General features: G+C 37.2%; 1 protein-coding gene across 11 annotated transcripts in view; it reads right to left on the bottom strand.

Moving 5' to 3' along the window:
- Cep112 (centrosomal protein 112) overlaps positions 1-20,728 on the bottom strand; it is a 432,181-nt gene that overhangs the window by 306,061 nt on the left and 105,392 nt on the right. For all 11 annotated transcript variants that reach the window (XM_076543620.1, XM_076543621.1, XM_042283013.2 and 8 more), the window contains 3 exons: positions 20,271-20,363; positions 18,051-18,110; positions 11,063-11,142 (listed from right to left, as the gene is read on the bottom strand). In XM_076543620.1, coding sequence (XP_076399735.1) covers positions 11,063-11,142; positions 18,051-18,110; positions 20,271-20,363 — 233 coding nt within the window. The remainder of the gene's footprint in view (positions 1-11,062; positions 11,143-18,050; positions 18,111-20,270; positions 20,364-20,728) is intronic.

The raw sequence follows: 20,728 nt of genomic DNA, 5'->3' as shown, positions 1-20,728 counted from the left end.
TCCATTGGTCTGTATGTCGGTTTTTATACCAGTACCAAGCTGTTTTTATTACTATAGCTCTACAGTAGAGTTTGAGGTCAGGGATGGTGATGCCTCCAAAGATTGTTTTATCGTATAGGATTCTTTTAGCTATCCTGGGTCTTTTGTTTTTCCATATGAAGTTGAGTATTTTTCTTTCCAAGTCTGTGAAGAATTGTGTTGGGATTTTGATGGGGATTGCATTGAATCTGTAGATTGCTTTTGGTAAGATTGCCATTTTTACTATGTTAATCCTACCTATCCATGAGCATGGGAGATCCTTCCATCTTCTGATATCTTCTTCAATTTCTTTACAGATTTAAAGTTCTTATCAAAAAGGTCCTTCACTTATTTAGTTAGTGTTATCCCAAGGTATTTTATATTATTTGTGGCTATTGTAAAGGGTGATGTTTCTCTGACTTCTTTCTCAGCCTTTTTATCATTTGTGTATAGGAGGGCTACTGATTTTTTTGAGTTGATCTTGTATCCTGCCACTTTACTGAAGGAGTTTATCAGCTGTAGGAGTTCCCAGGTATAGTTTTTGGGGTCACTTATGTATACTATCATATCATCTGCAAATAGTGAAAGTTTGACTTCTTCCTTTCTGATTGTATCCCTTTGATCTCCTTTTGTTGTCTTATTGCTCTAGCTAGAACTTCTAGTACTATATTGAATAAATATGGGGAGAGTGGACAGCCTTGTCTTGTTCCTGAATTTAGTGGTATCGCTTTGAGTTTCTCTCCGTTTAATTTGATGTTTGCTGTTGGCTTGCTATAAATTGCCTTTATTATGTTTAGGAATGTTCCTTGTATTCCTGATCTTTCTAAGACCTTTATCATAAAGGGGTGTTGGATTTTGTCAAAGGCTTTTTCAGCATCTAATGAGATGATCATGTGGTTTATTTCTTTCAGTTTGTTTATATGGTGTATTACATTGACAGATTTTCGTATGTTGAACCATCCTTGAATCCCTGGGATGAATCCTACTTGGTCGTGATGGATTAATTTTTTTTGATGTATTCTTGGATTCGGTTTGCCAATACTTTGTTGAGTGTTTTTGCATCAATGTTCATGAGGGAGATTGGTCTGTAGTTCTCTTTCTTTGTTGCATCTTTGTGTGGTTTGGGTATCAGGGTAATTGTAGCCTCATAAAAAGAGTTTGGTAGTGTTCCTTCTGTTTCTATTGTGTGGAACAATTTGAAGAGTATTGGTATTAGTTCTTCTTTGAAAGTCTGGTAGAATTCTGCACTGAAACCATCTGGTCCTGGGCTTTTTTTGGTTGGGAGACTTTTGATGACTGTTTCTGTTTCTTTAGGGTTATTGGACTATTTAGATGGTTTATCTGGTCTTGATTTAATTTTGGTATGTGGTATTTGTCCAGAAAATTGTCCATTTCTTCCTGGTTTTCCATTTTTATGGAGTACAGGTTTTTGAAGTATGATCTGATGATTCTCTGGATTTCATTGTCTGTTGTTATGTCTCCCTTTTCATTTCTGACTTTGTTAATTTGGGTGCTCTCTCTCTGCCTTTTGGTTAATTTGGCTAGGGGTTTGTCTATCTTGTTGATTTTTTCAAAGAACCAACTCTTTGTTTCATTGATTTTTTTTGTATTGTTCTCTTGTTTTCTATTTCGTTGATTTCAGCCCTCAATTTGATTATTTCCTGGCGTCTATTTCTCCTGGGTGAGTTTGTTTCTTTTTGGTCTAGAGCTTTCAGTTGTGCTGTTAATTCATTGGTATGGGATTGCTCCATCTTCTTCATGTGTGCATTTAGAGCTATGAATTTTCCTCTTAGTACTGCTTTCATAATATCCCATAAGTTTGGTTATGTTGTATTTTCAATTTCATTGAATTCTAGAAAATCTTTAATTTCTTTATTTCTTCCTTGACCCATTGATGTTTCAGGTGGGCATTATTCAGTTTCCATGAGTTTGTAGGTTTTCTATAATTTTTGTTGTTGTTGAAGTCTAACTTTAAGGCATGGTGGTCTGATCAGATACAGAAGGTTATTCCAATTTCTTTGTATCTGTTGAGATTTGTTTTGTGGCCAAGCATGTGGTCAATTTTTGAGAAGGTTCCATGGGGTACTGAGAAGAAGGTATATTCTTTTGTGTTATGATGGAATGTTCTGTAGATATCTATTAGGTCCATTTGAGTCATAATATCTGTTAGGTCCTTTACTTCTTTGTTAAGTTTCAGTCTGGTAGATCTGTCTTTTCGTGAGAGTGGTGTGTTGAAATCTCCCACTACTAATGTGTGGGGTTTGATGTGCATTTTAAGCTTTAGTAGTGTTTCTTTTATGAATGTAGGTCCTTTTGTATTTGGGGCATAAATATTTAAAATCGAGACTTCATCTTGGTGGATTTTTCCTGTGATAAATATGTAATGTCCACCCTGGTCTCTTTTGATTGATTTTAGTTTGAAGTCTATTTTATTAGATATTAGGATAGCTACACCAGCTTGTTTCTTAGGTCCATTTGCTTGGAAAGCCTTTTCCAGCCCTTTACTTGGAGGTAGTGTCTGTCTTTGAAGTTAAGGTGTGTTTCTTGTATGCAGCAGATGGATGGGTCCTGTTTTCTTATCCATTCTGTTAGCTTGTGTCTTTTTATAGGTGAGTTGAGACCATTGATATTGATGGATATTAATGACCAGTGATTGTTAATTCCTGTTATTTTTTGTGGTTGTGTTGTGTTGTCCTTCTTTCTTGTATATTGGTGTGGGGTTATCTATTGCCTGAGTTTTCGTGGATGTGTTTAGCTTCTTTGGATTGGATTTTCCCTTCTAGTGCTTTCTGTAGGGATGGGTTTGTGGACAGGTATTGATTAAATCTGGTTTTTTTTTTTTTGGTTTTTTTATTATTATTATTATTATTATTATTATTATTATTATTATTATTTTACAACACCATTCAGTTCAACATAATAGCCACAGAATCCCCTGTTCTCCCCCTCTCGCCCACCCCTCCCCCCAGCCCACCCCCCATTCCCACCTCCTCCAGATCAAGGTCTCCCCCGAGGACCGGGGTTGACCTGGTAGACTCAGTCCAGGCAGGTCCATTCCCCCCTCCCAGACCGAGCCAAGTGTCCCTGCATAAGTCCCAGGATTCAAACAGCCAACTCATGCAACGAGCCCAGGACCTGGCACCAATGCACAGCTGCCTCCCAAACAGATCAAGCCAACTGACTGTCTCACCCGTTCAGGTGGCCTGATCCAGTTGGGGGCCCCTCAGCCTAAACCCCATCCAAGGACTGAGGAATCTGAAGGCAGACATCCACGGCTGGGCCCCTGGTGGAGCACTGGGAGTCTAATTAGTGAGTATGAAGAGGATTTATATGAGCGAGAATTGTTGAAGCCAAGGTTGGATAAAGCACCGGGATAAATAACCAAATGAATGGAAGCACAGGATCTAAATCTGGTTTTATCATGGAATATTTTGTTTACTCCGCCTATGGTGATTGAGAGTTTTGCTTGGTATAATAGTCTGGGTTGGCATCCATGGTCTCTTAGTGTCTGCCTAAGATTTCTCCAGGACCTTCTAGCTTTCATAGTCTCTATTGAGAAGTCTGGTGTTATTCTGATTTAACTCCCCTGCCTTTATATGTTACTTAGTCTTTTTCCTTTGTGGCTCTTAATATTTTTTCTTTGTTCTGTGTGTTTAGTGTTTTGATTATTATGTGGCGAGGGGACCTTTTTTTTGGATCCAGCCTATTTGGTGTTCTGTAAGCTTCTTGTATCTTCATAGGTATTTCTTTCTTTTGGTTAGGAAAGTTTTCTTCTATGATTTTGTTGAATATATTTTCTGTGACTTTGAGTTGGTATTCTCCTTCTTCTATCCCTATTATTCTTAGGTTTGTTCTTTTCATGGTGTCCCAAATTTCTTAGACGTTTTGTGTTATGACTTTTTTGTCTTTAGTGTTTTCTTTGACTGACAAATCTATTTTCTCTATTGTGTCTTCAGTGTCAGAGATTCTCTGTTCCATCTCTTGCATTCGATTGGTTATGCTTGTTTCTGTAGTTCCTGTTCGTTTAGTCAGGATTTCTATTTCCAGCATTCCCTCAGCATGTGTTTTCTTTATTATCTCAAATTCATTTTTCAGATCTTGGAATGTTTCTTTCATCTGTATAATTGCTTTTTCTTGGCTTTCTTTGATTTCTTCCAATTTTTTGTTCGTTTTTCTTCCATTTCTTTAAGGGAATTTTTTATTTCCTCTTTAACGGAATTTTTTATTCATTCCTTCTTTCAGGGCCTCTATCATCTTCTTAAAGTCATTTTTAGGATTGATTTCTTCTCTTTCTTCTGTCTTGGTATGTTCAGGTCTTGTAGGTGTAGAATCACTAGGTTCTGATGTTGCCATATACGTCTTTATGTTGTTGCCTGTATTTTTGCACTGGCATCTACTCATTTCTTCCTCTGCTCGGTGCAGGTGGTGTCTGTGTCTGAAAGTGCCTCTCTTGTTCTAATTTTTAGTCTTGGTTCACTGGGAGTTCTTGGTTAAATTGGTGCTGTTGGGCTGTTTCTTTGGGAGAAGCTGATCTCAAGTCAGTGAAGTATATACTTATGATTCTGGTGATCTGGTTCGGTGGTTGGGCAGTGCCTTCTTCTGTGTTCTCAGGTCATGTTTTATTCATTCATCAACTCCTCAGCTGATCTTGTTTCCACAGACTTCAAACTGTAGGGATCTGAATCCTCTCCCAGATGGATTTCAGCTGAACAGGGTAGTTTCACCAACACCTCCAAGTTGTTGGGTTTCGCAGGATCAGCAGCTGGGCCCTGGTTGGTCTCAGACAGAGTGTTCAGATCCGTTCTGGTTCCTTCCCATGGAGATAGCTTCTTCTCCAGGTGTTGGGATTAAAGGTATCCCTGTTCCAAGCTCTTGATTAAGAGCTTGTTTTCACTAACTCTTCAGCAGGTAATAGCTCAGTTTCTGGTCTTTATTGTAACTGTGTTTTGGGCACCACCCACGGGGCCTGCCCGCCTCTACCAGCCACCACCTACACGCCTCTGCCCTGCTAGGTTTTTAAAAATTCTTATTTTCAGGGCTGGAGAGATGGCTGAGATGTTAAGAGCATTGGCTGCTCTTCTAGAGGTCCTGAGTTCAATTCCCCTCAATTAGTTTTTAAATATGTTTCAATCAGTTAAAATCAGCATGACATCTTTATCAATTATAAATTATAGATCAGATCACTTTCACACTGTAGTAGAATAGTACTTATGCTACTTATCCAAGGAAAATTTTAGGAAGTACAAGTTTGTTTTTAAACCAGAATAAAATGTCTTAGAAACTTTGTGATGGTTAGTGCCAACTGTCAACTTGACAAGTTCTACAACCACCTGGGAGACAGGCCTCTGTACATGGTTGTGAGGGATTTTCTTAATTGGGTTGGGAAGGCCCACCCTGTGAGTGGCACCACCTCACAGGTTGGGCCCTGGACTAAATGAAAAGCAGAGAGGAAGCTGAGAAGCAAGCACACCATAAGTCATTGCTCTCTGTTCTTGACTAGACGTGGAATATGATCAGCTACTTCAAGTTTTGGCTGCGTTAACTCCCCTGCAGTGATGGATGGCAGCCTGGAATTGTGAGCCAAATAAACCATTAAGTTGCTTTCATTAACTGGTAAAGAAACTAAGACACAAGGTGACCTAATACACATTTTCACAAACACCTAAAGCACAGTGACTAATAATTCTTTGTCACTATTCATCAACATTGCAAACAAAATCACTAAGCCATGGTTCATCATGCTGGCAATATTTAAAACTAAAATTAGAATTACATTATTATTATTTTACTATACTTCAAAATTCTAATATCACACTGCTTTAAGTGCTTTTCCTTTCTATCACAATTAAAACATCGAGCTCCTGGGTGAACTATAAGGCTGTCTGCACTTCAAGCAACTGCATCCAAATTTTTTTTATAGGCATTGCTTCATCTAAAAAGCCTATTGACAGCCAGGCAGTGGTGGCACACACCTTTAATCCCAGGAGTCAGAAGCAGGTGGATCTCTGAGAATTTGAGGCCAGCTTGGTGTACAGAGCTAGTTCCAAAATAGCCAAGGCTAACAAGAGAAACCCTGTCTCAAACATCCCTGCCCGAAACAAAAGAAAAAATTAAAAAAGAAAATAAAAAGCCTATTGAAATAAAGCCCCCCTTTGAATAGACACCCACTTATTTAGTATTCTATTAAGATTAGTTCCTAATAAATACAAGGACAGAAACATTGTCATTATAACTTGGCAGTTTGAATATTTTTAAGCCATTCCTATTGGGAACTTAATCTCTATTGCCTACTAATACTATAAGTGTTGATCAAAACAGCAAACAAGCAACCAGAGATAAAGGAGATTTAAAACAGCTTGATAGAAAAAGTTTTTCCAATCATATTTAAAAATATAACTTATTTGAAAAATCACTTCAGGGGAAAATAATCTGTGTTTCCACTTAGTGGGAGATTATAAATACTATAAATGTTAAAACAGAGAACATTTTTTTAAATCTATGTCAGTTTATTGGAAAAGTAAAATACAAAACCTATTTCCTAACTTTAAACAAAACTAGGCAAAGGAGATCGTCAGCTAATTTCTTCATACACATACAACTTCATAGAATGGCTTTCAATGAGATGGTAAACATTTGTTGAATACCACTAGCATTGACAGTAGGCTTCAAAAAGGTTCACATAGAAACATAATGAACAAGAACATTCCGAATTGAATTGCTTCATAACCCCATTTAGACTTTGTCACACTAACTGAAATTTTACCTGAAAAGGCAGTTAATATATGAAAATATACATAGACATTTTCAAGAAAGCTACAAAAAATCCAGAAACCTTGATTTGAAAGAATATTTTTGTATATGTGAATGTGTTTATGCGTATGTGTATTTGTATGTAAATTCAGTCAAATAAGCCACTAAGAATGTCTCACATTGTTTCTTTACATGCAACGCTTGTTCAATTGTAATCAACCCTTTGCAAACATGCAGATGCATGACTTAGAGCACTTGAGTCAGATTCTTCTCAATCAATGAGGTGCTCATGGGAAGTGTGCTTTCAGGGTCAGGGTTCAAAAGTAGAGTTGGGTCAGCAAAAGAGAGGAAAGGCCTTCCTTAACTCTTCCCTGGGGCTCCCACTCACTTCACTGACTCTCCGAAACACTACTGAACAGTCAAGTTCTGCCAGACCCAGAGTCCGGGTGGAGGGCTATTCTCCAACATGTGTCTTTCCTAACTACACATTAAAAGTTTGACAGAAAACTATGTCCAACAGAAATGCACATGTATGTATACAATTTTATGTTATCCACATTATAATTTTCTTCTTCTCCTCAGACCATGAGTTTTATTCATGTTTAGTCCTGTATATATAGGACCATATAGAATGAACTATTTTGTACCAAGATTCTTTGCTCCACATTTAGATTTGTGAGATAAAAAGTTATTACTTTATATTACTAGTACTATTAGAAAATCACACAACTTGTCTACACAGTTTTAGTATAAAATATATTTCATTGTATGCTTTTCAAAAATGCAAAGAATTAAATAGCATAAATTTGTTTCATGTCACCTTTTGAATATTACTGCAAGAAAGGAGTTTGAAAGTTATTAATCAAAAAGGTTTTAAACACCTATTGAATATTTCAATTTGTACACTACTTCAATCCATGCCTTATTATTTTTTAGTTCCCACAACTTAGCATCAAATTTGATAACTACAGAAATATAAAAAGGGAATAAAGTAAACCTAACATCTCTACCTGCTGAGAGATTTTTATTTACTCATATACTTATCGAGTTATTTTTGGTCTGGGAATCAGGCCCAGTTCCTTTCTATGCTGACAAATTTTAACTACTAAAAAAAAAAAAAGAAAAAAAAACAATTGTATTGCAATGTTTATCATTCAAACAATAGCACTATATTGTTCTGTTATATGCAATCACTTTCTCGTTGTGTAGTCTACTGGGTTTCCCATATTCTTTACTTTTCATTGAAAAATAAAAAAAACATACAATTCATGACATTTACAGTTATAGTTTCAGATAACTTCTAAGTACATGAAAGTATTAAAACTACTTTCTACAATAAAAATGAAATAGGAAAGAAAAATGATCAGACCATATAGAGAACAAACACACAGAATGGTAGTAGTCAGCAACATTAAAGTTGTGTTAAATCTTAAAAACAGTGACAAGTAAGTCAGCTCTCTAGAGTCAACATTCAAAGTGAACTACTGGTTGCAGTCTCTGATGGCTAGTCTTCATTATCAACATTATTGCATGGAGAATCACCTGGAAAACTGGTGAAGAGTACTCTGAGGCGTATCTGTAAGAGCATCTCCAGAGGACTGACAGAGCAGGGCAGATACACCCTGAGCATCAGCAGCACCAACCCAATGGCTGAGGACTAGAGTACAAGTGGAAAAGGGGGCAGCCAGCAGAGCACAGGCACACTGGTCTCTGCCTGCCATCAGGTGACCTACTCTGCTCTTCCACACCTTCCCACATGATGGAAGGAGCCTCTAAAGCCAGGAACCAATAGGTCTTTCCTTTCTTGGACAGAGACAATAGGAGTGACTAATATGTGATCCAAAGTGTCCCTTTTCAATAACAATAGCTTTGAAATATCAAGTTGAAACTGAAACCAAAGACTAAATTGGCCATTTCAACTGTTTAAAGAGGGGATCAGTATCATCTCATATACTCCCCAGACCTTCACATCTCCGGCACAACCATGTCACAATAAAGTCACACAATTTCCCCACTAATATCTCAATCATTATATAGCATCCTAATTAACAGGAATACATTTACATGGTTACAAAACTCTGGGATGGAATTCTAAGAAAGAATCAGAGGACCTGCGATGTAAAGTTGAAGACACAGAAGGAGCATGTCTGAAAAGGTGAGGCAGTGAAGGGAGACAAGCATTCGGAGTAAGCTCACAGATGGAAAGGAAATGAGATCAGCCATGGCAGGCAGAATCTCCAGACAGGACAAGACCAAAACCCAGGAGTACTTCCCATGTCTCCACTGTGAAATCAGGTAGAGAGCTCCCCATCTCAAACAGTCCTGCTATTAGCAATCACCTTTCTGATTATCCCTAACATGTTTTTAAATTCTTTGACTTATACTAAACTCATTAAATACTCAAATATGAATTTACATACACATACTTCTGCCTTCTCTGCCATCCTCAACTATCCATTTAATTGCACAGAGGAAACAGCCCTTACTATATTAACTATATGAGAGCATAATGCCACGGTGTAAACATAAGATTATTTTTACCTTGTATATATTTATTCAAGAAAAAAAAAGCTTGCAAGAAGTCAAGGCAACTTTTTACATCATAGGGCTGCAAAGTAAAATCATACTTAGGCCAGCGAAATAGCACAATCTTAGATCCACAGTAGTTAACAGTCACTCCTTGGAATAGTCTCCATTTGGAAAATAGCCAGCTCCTGCTATTTACTCTGGAGTTCCGACTTCACAATGACTTCCTCTGTTATTTTCCATTTTGGTTATTGCTGCTATACTGGGTGCTAAACTGTTAAGACCATCAGCCCAGTGTTCAAAATGAAGGCACTGACTACCTAGGGGCTAGGGAGGCATGAATCTACCAGGGAATTTTACTTAAAGTCTAAAATAGTTTCTTTTAACTCCAAATACAATTTGTTATTTTGGTATGGTCCTTTCAAGCCCTTGATGAGTGTTAGTCTTCTAATGAATCAAGATGACAATTTAATGTTTAATGAGAATAATTGCTTGCCTTTTGATCCCCCTTCACGGCATCTGGTTCATGGCTGATGTGAACAAATAAGCAACAAGTCCTTGTGTAGATAAAAACATTACTTCTTGTGATGTCATAGCATATAAATTATTCTAAGATGTTCCTTTAGCCAGTAAGCCAATTTACTAATAAACAAAGCCGGGGGAAGAGCTGGGCTGCAGTCTTCCCAGGGAGAATGTGATACAAAGCATGCTTGATGGGAGGTGTCCTTTGGTGTAGTTCTGCAAATGCCTGTGGTTTGGAGGTTCAGGAAAGAAAACAAATTAGCTAGGCACACTGACCTCAGGGAAGCCCCTCCCCCCTTGAATCCCTTGAATCAGGTGCCACATTGACCTTCCTCCAGTAAAATTCCTTCTGCTCTGTACTGCCACTGCCAACTTTTTTAAATAGCCTACCAAATGGTTATATGGTCCTCTGGGAATGTGTTTTCTTACATTGCCTGACGTATGGTAAGAACTGAGTATTTATTAAGTAAATGAGTATTTTCCAGCTGAAATTTTTACAGTAAAAAAACAAAGAAAGTCAAGCAGTCTACTCAAGTTAAGTGAGTGGAATGGAAAAGCAAGCTCTAATGCCATGTACCTTCATGCATCGGGTCAGGAGATAAAGCCCTTCCTAAAAAATGCTTAGGTAGTAATCCATTTGTGAACATAACAACTAAAACACTTTATTACCCAACAAAATCTGCACAGTGATTTCTAAAGACCCTAAGAGCTAAACCTCATTTTGTAAGAATGTGTTTCCACTTAAGAGGACGAGGGCATCTGAAACCACTAAGTTCGATTTTTCTCTTATTCTTATCACTTCAAAACAGCTGAACTGGTTCTTCTGTTAAAAAAAAAAAATCAACTAGTAGACTAAGTCTGAAAACAGAGCTCCATGATGGTAAAGCAATGTGAAACGACATCCTCCAAGGTATTGTGAAACACGACACTGTCTAGTTCATTTGGCTCTCAGTGTAGTATGAGCAACTTGTCTGCTTCTTATTTTTATTGTTATTTTATGTGTATAGGCATTTTGCCTCCCTGTATGGTAGGACATCCATGCATCCAAGGCCCACAGAGGCCAGAAGGGGCTTAGGATGCTCTGGCACTGAAGTTACAGAAAGTTTCAACCACTAAGTGGGTGCTGAGACTAGAACCTAGGTCCTGGGGAAGAGAAGCTAGTACTCATAACCACTGAGCCATCTCTCCAGCCCCAAGTAAGAGCAATTTTGAAAATATTAAATATTTTGTAACTTTTTTTACTCACTTCAAAGCTTCCTCAAATTTATGGATCTTCCTCTGAGCATCTTCTTTCTCTTTATCAAGTTCACTTTGCAATTCATGAACCTGCCAATAGAGAGCATATGAAACTCACTGGAAGACAAGGATGCTCAGAGATATAAAGAAACAACAATCTCAAATCCATTCATTCAGACTTAGGTATTTCATGGTAGAAACCTGCTTAACCACAGAATAATTTCAATGTTCAACTCCTAATACAACTTTTCAATTCAAAGTTAGATTTGCTTACAAACAAATTGGTATACATCAACTTCAAAAAATGTACCAATCACTTTGATTTTTAAAAAATCCTAGTTTTGACAAAGGAAAGAATTTTCATAGGATTGAAAAGACCAGAATAAATAATGTGTCTGCATTAACCAAATATAGAAGGGCTATTATGAAATCTTCCATTGCTAAGCATGACTTGTGCACCCATTGACCAAGTTTGGAACAAAATGTCCATCATGATTGATTGCGTCTTTCCTGTGTGTAGCAACCTTTGAGTAGGTGGATGATAGCACTAATCACAATGGCTAAGGGAAAATTCTCTTCACACATTCAAATATGCAGTATGGATACTCCATGTGGACATTATAGAGATCTTCTAAAATGGAAGAGAAAGTTTTGAGCAGCTGACAGAAAGGGAAAAGTGAATGACAGTGTAGTTGTGCCCACACAGCAGTGAGGCTGCAGAGCCTTCCTGAGTGCTAAGAAAGCTCTCAACTCAGCATTTGAAAGTATCACTTACAGACCTAGACAATACCGTAGGACGGAACATGAATCTGACGGACAATGAGACGAAAGGAATGACAAAAATCTCACACACACACACACACACACACACACACACACACACACACACAAACACACACACACACACACACCACCCCATGCACACTCTAAAGCCATGTCATACGTAGTATTGGAATTAGCCAAAAGTAGTTAGATATTTTATTTTGGGTTTTTTTGTTTTTTTGTTTGTTTGTTTGTTTGTTTGTTTTTCTAGACAGGGTTTCTCTGTGTAGTTTTTTTGTTGTTTTGTTTTTGTTTGTTTGGTTGATTTTTTGGGGGGAGTGTCTGTCCTGGATCTGGCTCTGTAGACCAGGCTGGGCTCAAACTCACAGAGATCCACCTGGCTCTGCCTCCTGAGTGCTGGGATTAAAGGCGTGCGCCACCACCACCCAGTGTAGTTATTATTTTTTAATCAGCTTGGTTGAAAACCTATTTAACTCAAATCCCACATTTTTCTGGCCTTCCTTTTTATAATCATCTTGAATTTTTCCCTTTGTGTAAGGAAAATAAATTAGTAAGATCAGCTGTATTCTTGTAAACCAAAAGTAGTGAAGCAGAGAGGCAATTTTTCATGATAATTTCAAAAAAAAAGCCTCTACTGATTTCTGTGGTGGCAACCACTAAATCAAAAACTGAGAAGTAGAGGAGACAATGAATGCTGGGGCAGTGAGTGACCAGGAAAATTAGCAGACACAGCACCCCTTCCTGGTACTGTAATGATCAACTAAAATATCTCATAAATACTATTTTCTTACAATGAGAAGAATCACTTCACCTTGAAAATCTTTACCACTAAATTTATTTATAAAAAGAAAACTATGTTCACAATTTACCAGGTTCACACTTCAATTGCTGTTTCACTTTTTACAGGTCCTTGATATATATTTCAATGCTTGGCATATAGTAAGCATGTTAAATTAGAATATAAACAAACCTTATACATTAAGTATTTTTTGGGAAACCCTAGCTAGAATTATAGAATGAGTTTAAATGGTCATATCCCTACTTCTCAAGTTATTTAGTATGCTGTGTCTTTGCCCTTCTACAAATGGGGATCAACAATAACCATATCAAAGTATTCTGATAAATGTGAATTACTTCAGGTAAGGCTCTTACAAATATGAAAACATATATTCTCAATCAATAGTAAAAATGTTAATTTCTGGGGAGGGAGGAGAACTGTGGTTGGTATGTAAGATGAAAAAGAGTTTTTAAATAAAATAAAATGTAAAAAAAAATATAATTACTATGTCAGATTGAACACTAAAGTATTTCTTGATTATTCCAGGTCATTACGACCAATAGACAAATGTTCACAGTACACAAGTCTGTTTTCCCTTTCATAAAGCAGATCCTGAATTGTCAAGCAATCTGAGTTCTTGTGAGTTCTCTGTATCACTCACTACACAATCTTAACCTGTTTCTAATTTTGGCTTCCACTTCTTAATGCGTGTGTGAGACACGCACCTTGATAAACAGTTCTAAGACTATCAGCCCCATTTCTGAAGGCCGAGAGAACTAGCTGGGTGGGGCAGAAAGGCTCCCCTCTAGGTAAGAATGCATGCACTGATACACATGCTTTGAAGCTGTTTTTCAATCACGTTACTATTTCTGTGCCCAGCGTCCCTGACCCATACTGAAGCAGACAGTAAAGGATGTTCTGGGTTTGCTTCCTCTTCACAGAATGTTTTAGTATTGCATGCTTGAGATCCTTTTTAAATTATCACTTTATTTTGATCTATATTTCAGGTATTTGCAGATAATATATAATTAAATACCATGCAAATAATCAATGCATACTGATTTTGATGGAAGACTGTAGCTTAATATTTGTGTTGGGAACATTATATAAATTATTTTTACATAAAACTAGGGAACAATATAAAGATGATGTTACTGCCTAATATCTACCCTTTATTTTTATTTCTATTTCTTTTTCACTTGTATTGCTATCTTGCCCAAAGGTAATATGGAGTAAGATTTAATATGATTTATTTCTAATCTTTCCTCAATATATAGTTAATACTAAACTATAGTATTTTAGGTAGTTAAGGCACCTAGTTTACTATAAAATATGAGAATTTACTATTAGTAATTGATTTCAGTAGCCATAAGCACATTTATTGAACACATGATAATATGTTTTATACTCCCTTATATCCCCCAATGTAAAGAATCATAAAGGAGTATATAAGTGAGAAAAAACTGTGGCTCATGGCATAGCAAAGAGGACAGAGCCACGGCTGTTCCCCAAACCCACCAGCTAGACAACACTGCCCTTAACTACTCTAATCTCCATATCCCAGTGGTGAAAGTATGGGTGACCTCATTGCATGGCTTTCCCAAGTACTGTAACAGCACAATTTCACTTCTCTTTTTTAATTTTGGGAAAGGCATCTATCCTTTGAAAGAAAATGTGTCAGTAGTAGTTAAATACACAATCTAATACTTTGCATATAGAGCTGCCGAGAACATTTTAAAATTATTTAAATATAATTATACAAAGTCCACATAGGCACTGGAAACCCCTTACTTTAGTGTGCTCAGAACTTCCATTACATTTGTTAACAATTACAACAATGATTTTAAGAGGGTAAGTCAAGTCTAGCACATTTTAGCCTGTGCATGTGAGCATCTGCCTGTGTTCTTTGTGTAAACAGCACCATCATTCTTTCCTCCCAGTGCCTGTTTGGAAAACAAGCACTAGGTTATTTGTAGGAGGCAGGTGTTTCCTTACTAGTAAAATCATTTACTCTAGCCATTTCCTGATTTAACAGATTAGGACACTTCATCAAACAATGACGTTTAGTTTTATGGCCTATTATTTGTTTGATGTTCAAAGATCTGAAGACCAGGCAACAGCCACCAGAGATCAATAAAGACCATGAGATAATATGTGTGTGCTTAAATTAGGGACAGCATCTGATGCTGTTTCTTCCACCTCAAAGACTAATGGGATGGTATGTTCCCATCCTGCTGCTTTCGCACTGGCATGAGGAAATAATGTCATTCAGATGGCATTTCCTCCTTCTGAACAGATATTCAGAACCACATTTTATATGGAAAGTTATTGAATGTGCACACCTGTAACACTCTCAAAACAAAAGCCCTATACATCCCATTTAGCTATCCAGTTACACAGTCCAGGACTATGTGAGATTTATGTCAGCTCTTTGAGCTGTCAGAAGGCTATTCCCTCAGGGGGGTACAAGACATCAAATCTTCAAGGCTTGCGATCACAGCAGGTTCAATAAAGAAAGAAGAACAGATGTCAATTTAAAGGGGGGATTATGGAATTAATTGTGAAACAAAAGTGACACACTGAGCACCCTTCTCTTTCAATATAAACAATATCAGTAACATTTGCAGTATGAACAAATGCAGTTATTTTTCTTCTAGAGATTGTTGTTTTAAAAAAGTCATATTTACACTGAGAACAGCAAAATGTATTCTGGTTATTTTATTTAAAGTGAGGTCAATTGATAGCTCTTGGAAAGGGAATAGCTGCAGTCACCATGCCTAATACAGAGGTTTTCAGTCTCCTTTCAGAGGTGAACTACAACAGCAATCGCCAGTAGGTTACTGATAAAAATGGAATTATAACAGGCACTTAGGCATGGCCTTTCCTAAAAAATCTCCACTTGAACTCTCAAGGTAACTGAAGGCAAGATGAAAGTCTGGCCTCTCCATCTCCATCTCCATTTTCCATCTGCCTCCTTGACTTTGCTCGCTTACCTCTGAAGCAGTCAAGGTTCATCATCTAAGACAAACCGATCTAGGAGCCAGGGCTACCTAATTTACCTCAGGGCCTTTCAAACCAAAGGCACAAGGACAAGAGTAACTGAGGGATCTTATTGACAGCTTTATGTTGTCCTTTCTCCAGACCCCACAACAGAGCTAAACAGTCTCCAGTTAGTGTTCTGAACCCTGGACTCCAAGAACAGCACAGCCTAGAAGGACAGAGCCTTGGAGCACAAACAAGCTCACTCCCTGGAGGTCCACTCAAGCAATGAAGATGTCTTCAGATGACCTTGCAGAACTAGAGCTGAGATACTGACCACAGAGTGACCAGGACTGTTTAACTCTGCGGACCACTTGCACTCACACTCTAATTCTTTCTCACTTTAAACCTAAAGCTCACGTCCATTCCCAGAAGATGTGCTGGGGTCAGTGAGCCACTTTTTCTGTTCCACTGATTAAGTCTCCTTTCTGTTTTCACTACTGCTTGGTTCTGCAGTGTGTTGGGAGGTGGAAAAGCCTTTCTTCTACGGCTGCTGCAATGTGGGCTTTTGCCCTAAGCTCCACTTACAAAACAATTCTCATATTTCTTTCCTGTAGTCTATTCACCAGGGAGGAAGGCTGATAGCAGAACTTGGTTTACTTGGTAGCTAAAAACTCAAGAAAACAGTAGAGGAAATGGCTATTTGGGTCTATCTCTTCATGACACAGTTCTCAGGTGTGCCTCAGTCCTAAGCGCCAGTCCATCCTATTCCATAGGCCAGCAGATAGAAGAAAGTTGGCACAAACAGCAACAGAGCAGTAGGCCAGAAAGGGGTTCCATAATGGAAGAGAAGCCAGGTCTTCCCAGGGCACAGTGAATGAAAAGTCCACCCAGACTAACCCAGTGCCTTACACAGTGGAGAAGACTTCAGGTTTGTTTGTCGGTTGGTGGGTAAGCAAAATATTTAGGAAACTGCATTTCTCAGCAATAGAAACTGAAATACTTCAATAAAAACATTATTTCCTCTTCCTCTTCAGATACCATTTTTAGGTATAAAATATAATAAACACCTTGCACTGAATTATAATAAGTAAGAAAATCATTATAGAAAGTACATAAACATAGATCAATATATCAGAAGAAATCCTTTTTTGTAAATGACAACCATACTCTATCCTATACATCTCTTGGATGTGTTAAGCTCTTGGAAGGCAGAGTGCCTAATTATTCCCAGCCTCATCTTATTACCTAATATGATGCCTTGTCTAATGTAAGCATTGAAATGATATCTATAGAGAAACGAGGTGGACAAAAAAGATGTGTTACAAAATGGACTGAGAATGCTACAATACACACCAGGGTTAGCTTTAGTTGATATATATTTTAATGGAAGGGTAAACCTCATTTTCTGTTATATGAATATTTTATAAGTAGATTCATTTGGCAAATATTAAAAATGATAACAAAACTATCAAAACATTTGGTTTTTCAACTACTTGTATGTAGCTAGAGTTTTCCTGCCTTGCCCACAGTCAGGACAAATCTCTATCACCCGCCAGTCCCACAGCCACTCAGACCTGACCAAGTAAACACAGAGACTTACATTGCTTACAAACTGTATAGCCGTGGCAGGCTTCTTGCTAACTGTTCTAATAGCTTAAATTAATCCATTTCCATAAATCTATACCTTGTCACATGGCTCATGGCTTACCGGCATCTTCACATGCTTATTGTCATGGCGGCAGCTGGCAGTGTCTCCTTCTGCCTTCCTGTTCTTTCTTTTCTCTTCTCTGTTAGTCCCGCCTATCCTTCCTGCCTAGCCACTGCCAATCAGTGTTTTATTTATTGACCAATCAGGGTAATTTGACATACAGACCATCCCACAGCACTTGTACTTTCCATGTCTTATAGCAAACCATTTCAGAACTGAAATGTCAATCACAAATCTGTATATTGCTGCATAAAGTATTAATATTATTAGTTACTACTGATAATAGGAATATTAAAATACATTGATGAAAATATGAATGATTCTGAATACTAAGAAACTGTTGAGTTTTAAGTAGTCAATGCTTTCACTAATTTAGGATTTTTCATTACATATTCATAGTTTTTATTACATGGATGATACATAGGAATGCAATATAAATCTCAATTATGTCAAACTTGTAGAAATAAAATAAAAATCAGGTGTCTGTAAGAACAATTTAGCCAATGATGGTCTTCACTCAGCTACCAGAGCATAAAACTGGAGCTTTAATGTTGGTGTGATTAGTAACTGAGCCAAAGAAGCTGTTCCTAAACATGAAAACTTTGATTATATTGGTTAGCTGAAAATAAGTTAGAGACAAATAATTCTTGACAGGATGGAATAAATATATTACTTTAATAAATCAGCTCCCCTTAACTGCTTAAATTGTTACTTTAAATGTTTATAATTTCCAATCAAACATATTACCTTTTTCTCATAGGTGTGTTTTAAATGGTTCCTTTCCATGTGAAACTTATTTTCTTGATCCTGTGAATAATAAATGTTTACTTTTAGTATGTTCAATATTACCTCTAAAGTTAATAAAATTAGTGACCCTATAAAAGCAATGAATGTACTTGATATCAAACTTTACTTCAGAGTATTGCATGTTATTTGTTTATCACTAAGAGAGCACCTAATTTTCTAAGTCACAAGAAGGGACATCAGCAACTTTATATTACAAGACATGAAACCTTAGCTGTATGAAGACTGCTGTCCTCAAGTACAAGGATTGTTGTGACCTTTAAGATTGTAAGATTAAGAATGAGTAACTAAGTCAAGATGGCAATGATAATTATGAAGTTACTTCATATCCTCATTCTTGATGCTCTTTGAGAGAAAATTAATGCTATGAGAAAAAAAGAGAAAGGGGGGAGGGAAGACAGCCGAGTTTGAGAACTTAAAGGGAGAATTGTTCTAAAATACACTTACATAAGAGACTATTCTACATCAAACAAAAATCTGATGGCATACTATACTAATAAGATGTAGAAAGAACAGCAAATAATATATACATATTTAATTTAATATATCCCCTATACACACCAGTGATGATGCACATTATTGACAGCATACCAAATAATAAACATTAGAACTTAATTTTTAAAATATTTAATATAGGGGCTGGGGAGATGGCTCAATGGTTAAGAGCACTGGCTGCTTGCTCTTCCAGAGGACCTGGGTTCAATTCCCAGCACCCACATGGCAGCTCACAACTGTTTGTAATTCTAGTTCCAGGAGATGTGACACTCTCACACAGACATACATGCAGGCAAAATACCACTGCACATAAAATAAAATAAATAAATCTTTAAAAAATATTAACATAGTAAAATATTTAATTTATATTTAATATATTATATATTGTTTAATATATTACATTTAATATATTTTAATAATTTTATTTTAAATTAACATACAATATATTAGATATCATTGTGGCATTTTGAACAAAGTATTTTAGGAGAATTTCCTTCCCCTTCATATTACCCACTCCTCTGCTACTCAGAGCCCCCTTGCTCTCATCCCCATATCTTTTTCTCTTTTATGCTCCATATGCACTTTTTCCCAACCCCATCTCCCTTTATCATGTCCTGGTCTCCTTTCTTGTTTGTTATGTTTTAGCCACATTCCTGCACACACAGATGTACATATTATGGGCTAGGAACTATATACATATGAGAATAAACATTCAGGGTTTATATTTATACACTTGGGTCACCCTGCTTGGTATTAGAATTTCCAAATTCATCTATTTTCCTGAGAATTTCAAGATCTCATTCTTAAATCATTCAAAGTTTTATTTCAAAACTAATGTCTAAAAAGAGATCTTTCAACCATGCAGCTCACACACAATTGAGCCAGTATGATAATGAGTTATTCAGAGACGGGTAATGCCTGGGGGGCACTCATCAACCTAAGACAGACCACCTGTGTGGCCTGGGCAGGCGTCTCTATGACGGGTAAGGTGACCTGCTGACATCCCACACAACCCAAGTCAGAAGCTCATTTTTTTAATAAAAGGGGGACCTGCAGGGCCCTGGCCCCCATTTTGGGTAACTGTTGCCTTGCTTGCAGACCTTGACCTTGATATCCTCCCAGTGCTAATTCCCTGCCAGGTTCCACCCTCCTGAATGCTTAAGGGAAGTTCCTTGTCTGTGTATCCTGAATAATGGGCAACAACAGCTTAGATGCAAGATTGTAAAACATCAGTAGCAAACTTCTGCCCTCTAGGGTCCTCCCCTTGTGCTGTAAGCCTGTATTTAAGACCTCCTACCCACTTCAAGAAATGACATTCGACATTTAAAATTAAATATAAATATATATATATAATTGAATGAATAATGTGAATGTAATCTATGAATACCACAAATGTGATTAATATCATGAGTGTAATTTTAAAAATTAATAAATAAATAAATTTTAAAAAAAGGGAAAAAAAGAACATTTAAAAAAAGAGATCTTTCAAATCAATTGTCTTTTATTCTCTCTATAGAAGCATCTTCATGTGTGTGGTAAGTGCCAGGAATACAGTGAGCAACGGCTCCACCCCAATGCCTTCATCTAAGTTCCTGTTTAATGACTCCCATCCATGCACACAGAAAGCTAAGGAACAAGGACACGGATCGGGCAGAAGTGCACACTCACCTTTTCTTGCTGTTTCCTCTGAAGCTCTAACTCCTGGATCTGCTGCTTTAACTGACAGATGTTCTGTTCCAGATCTTCAATCACTCCAGATGTCTGTGAGGATGGCAGAACAGAGAGCAGAGCACTGACTTTTGTACCGTTCCACTTCTGACTGACATAAAGCTACCATTTACCCCTGAGTGTTCAGTCAGAATTGAAGTTATCTAAATCTGAATAAAAACTATCTTAAACATAGTATGAAACTTAAATCTACTTTAACTATACAGGGACATTGGGCTGAGCAGAAATTAGAATACTATTTGAAGCCAAAAATTCATATTTTAAAGTAAAAATGTAAATTAAAATCTGCATATATTTAATGCTATGAAAATGTAACACTGGCCGGGCGGTGGTGGCACACGCCTTTAATCCCAGCACTCGGGAGGCAGAGGCAGGCTGATCTCTGTGAGTTCGATGCC

Source organism: Peromyscus maniculatus, chromosome 8 (genome assembly GCF_049852395.1).
Source record: "Peromyscus maniculatus bairdii isolate BWxNUB_F1_BW_parent chromosome 8, HU_Pman_BW_mat_3.1, whole genome shotgun sequence".
NCBI lineage: Eukaryota > Metazoa > Chordata > Mammalia > Rodentia > Cricetidae > Peromyscus > Peromyscus maniculatus.
This window is presented reverse-complemented; position numbering and strand designations above follow the sequence as displayed.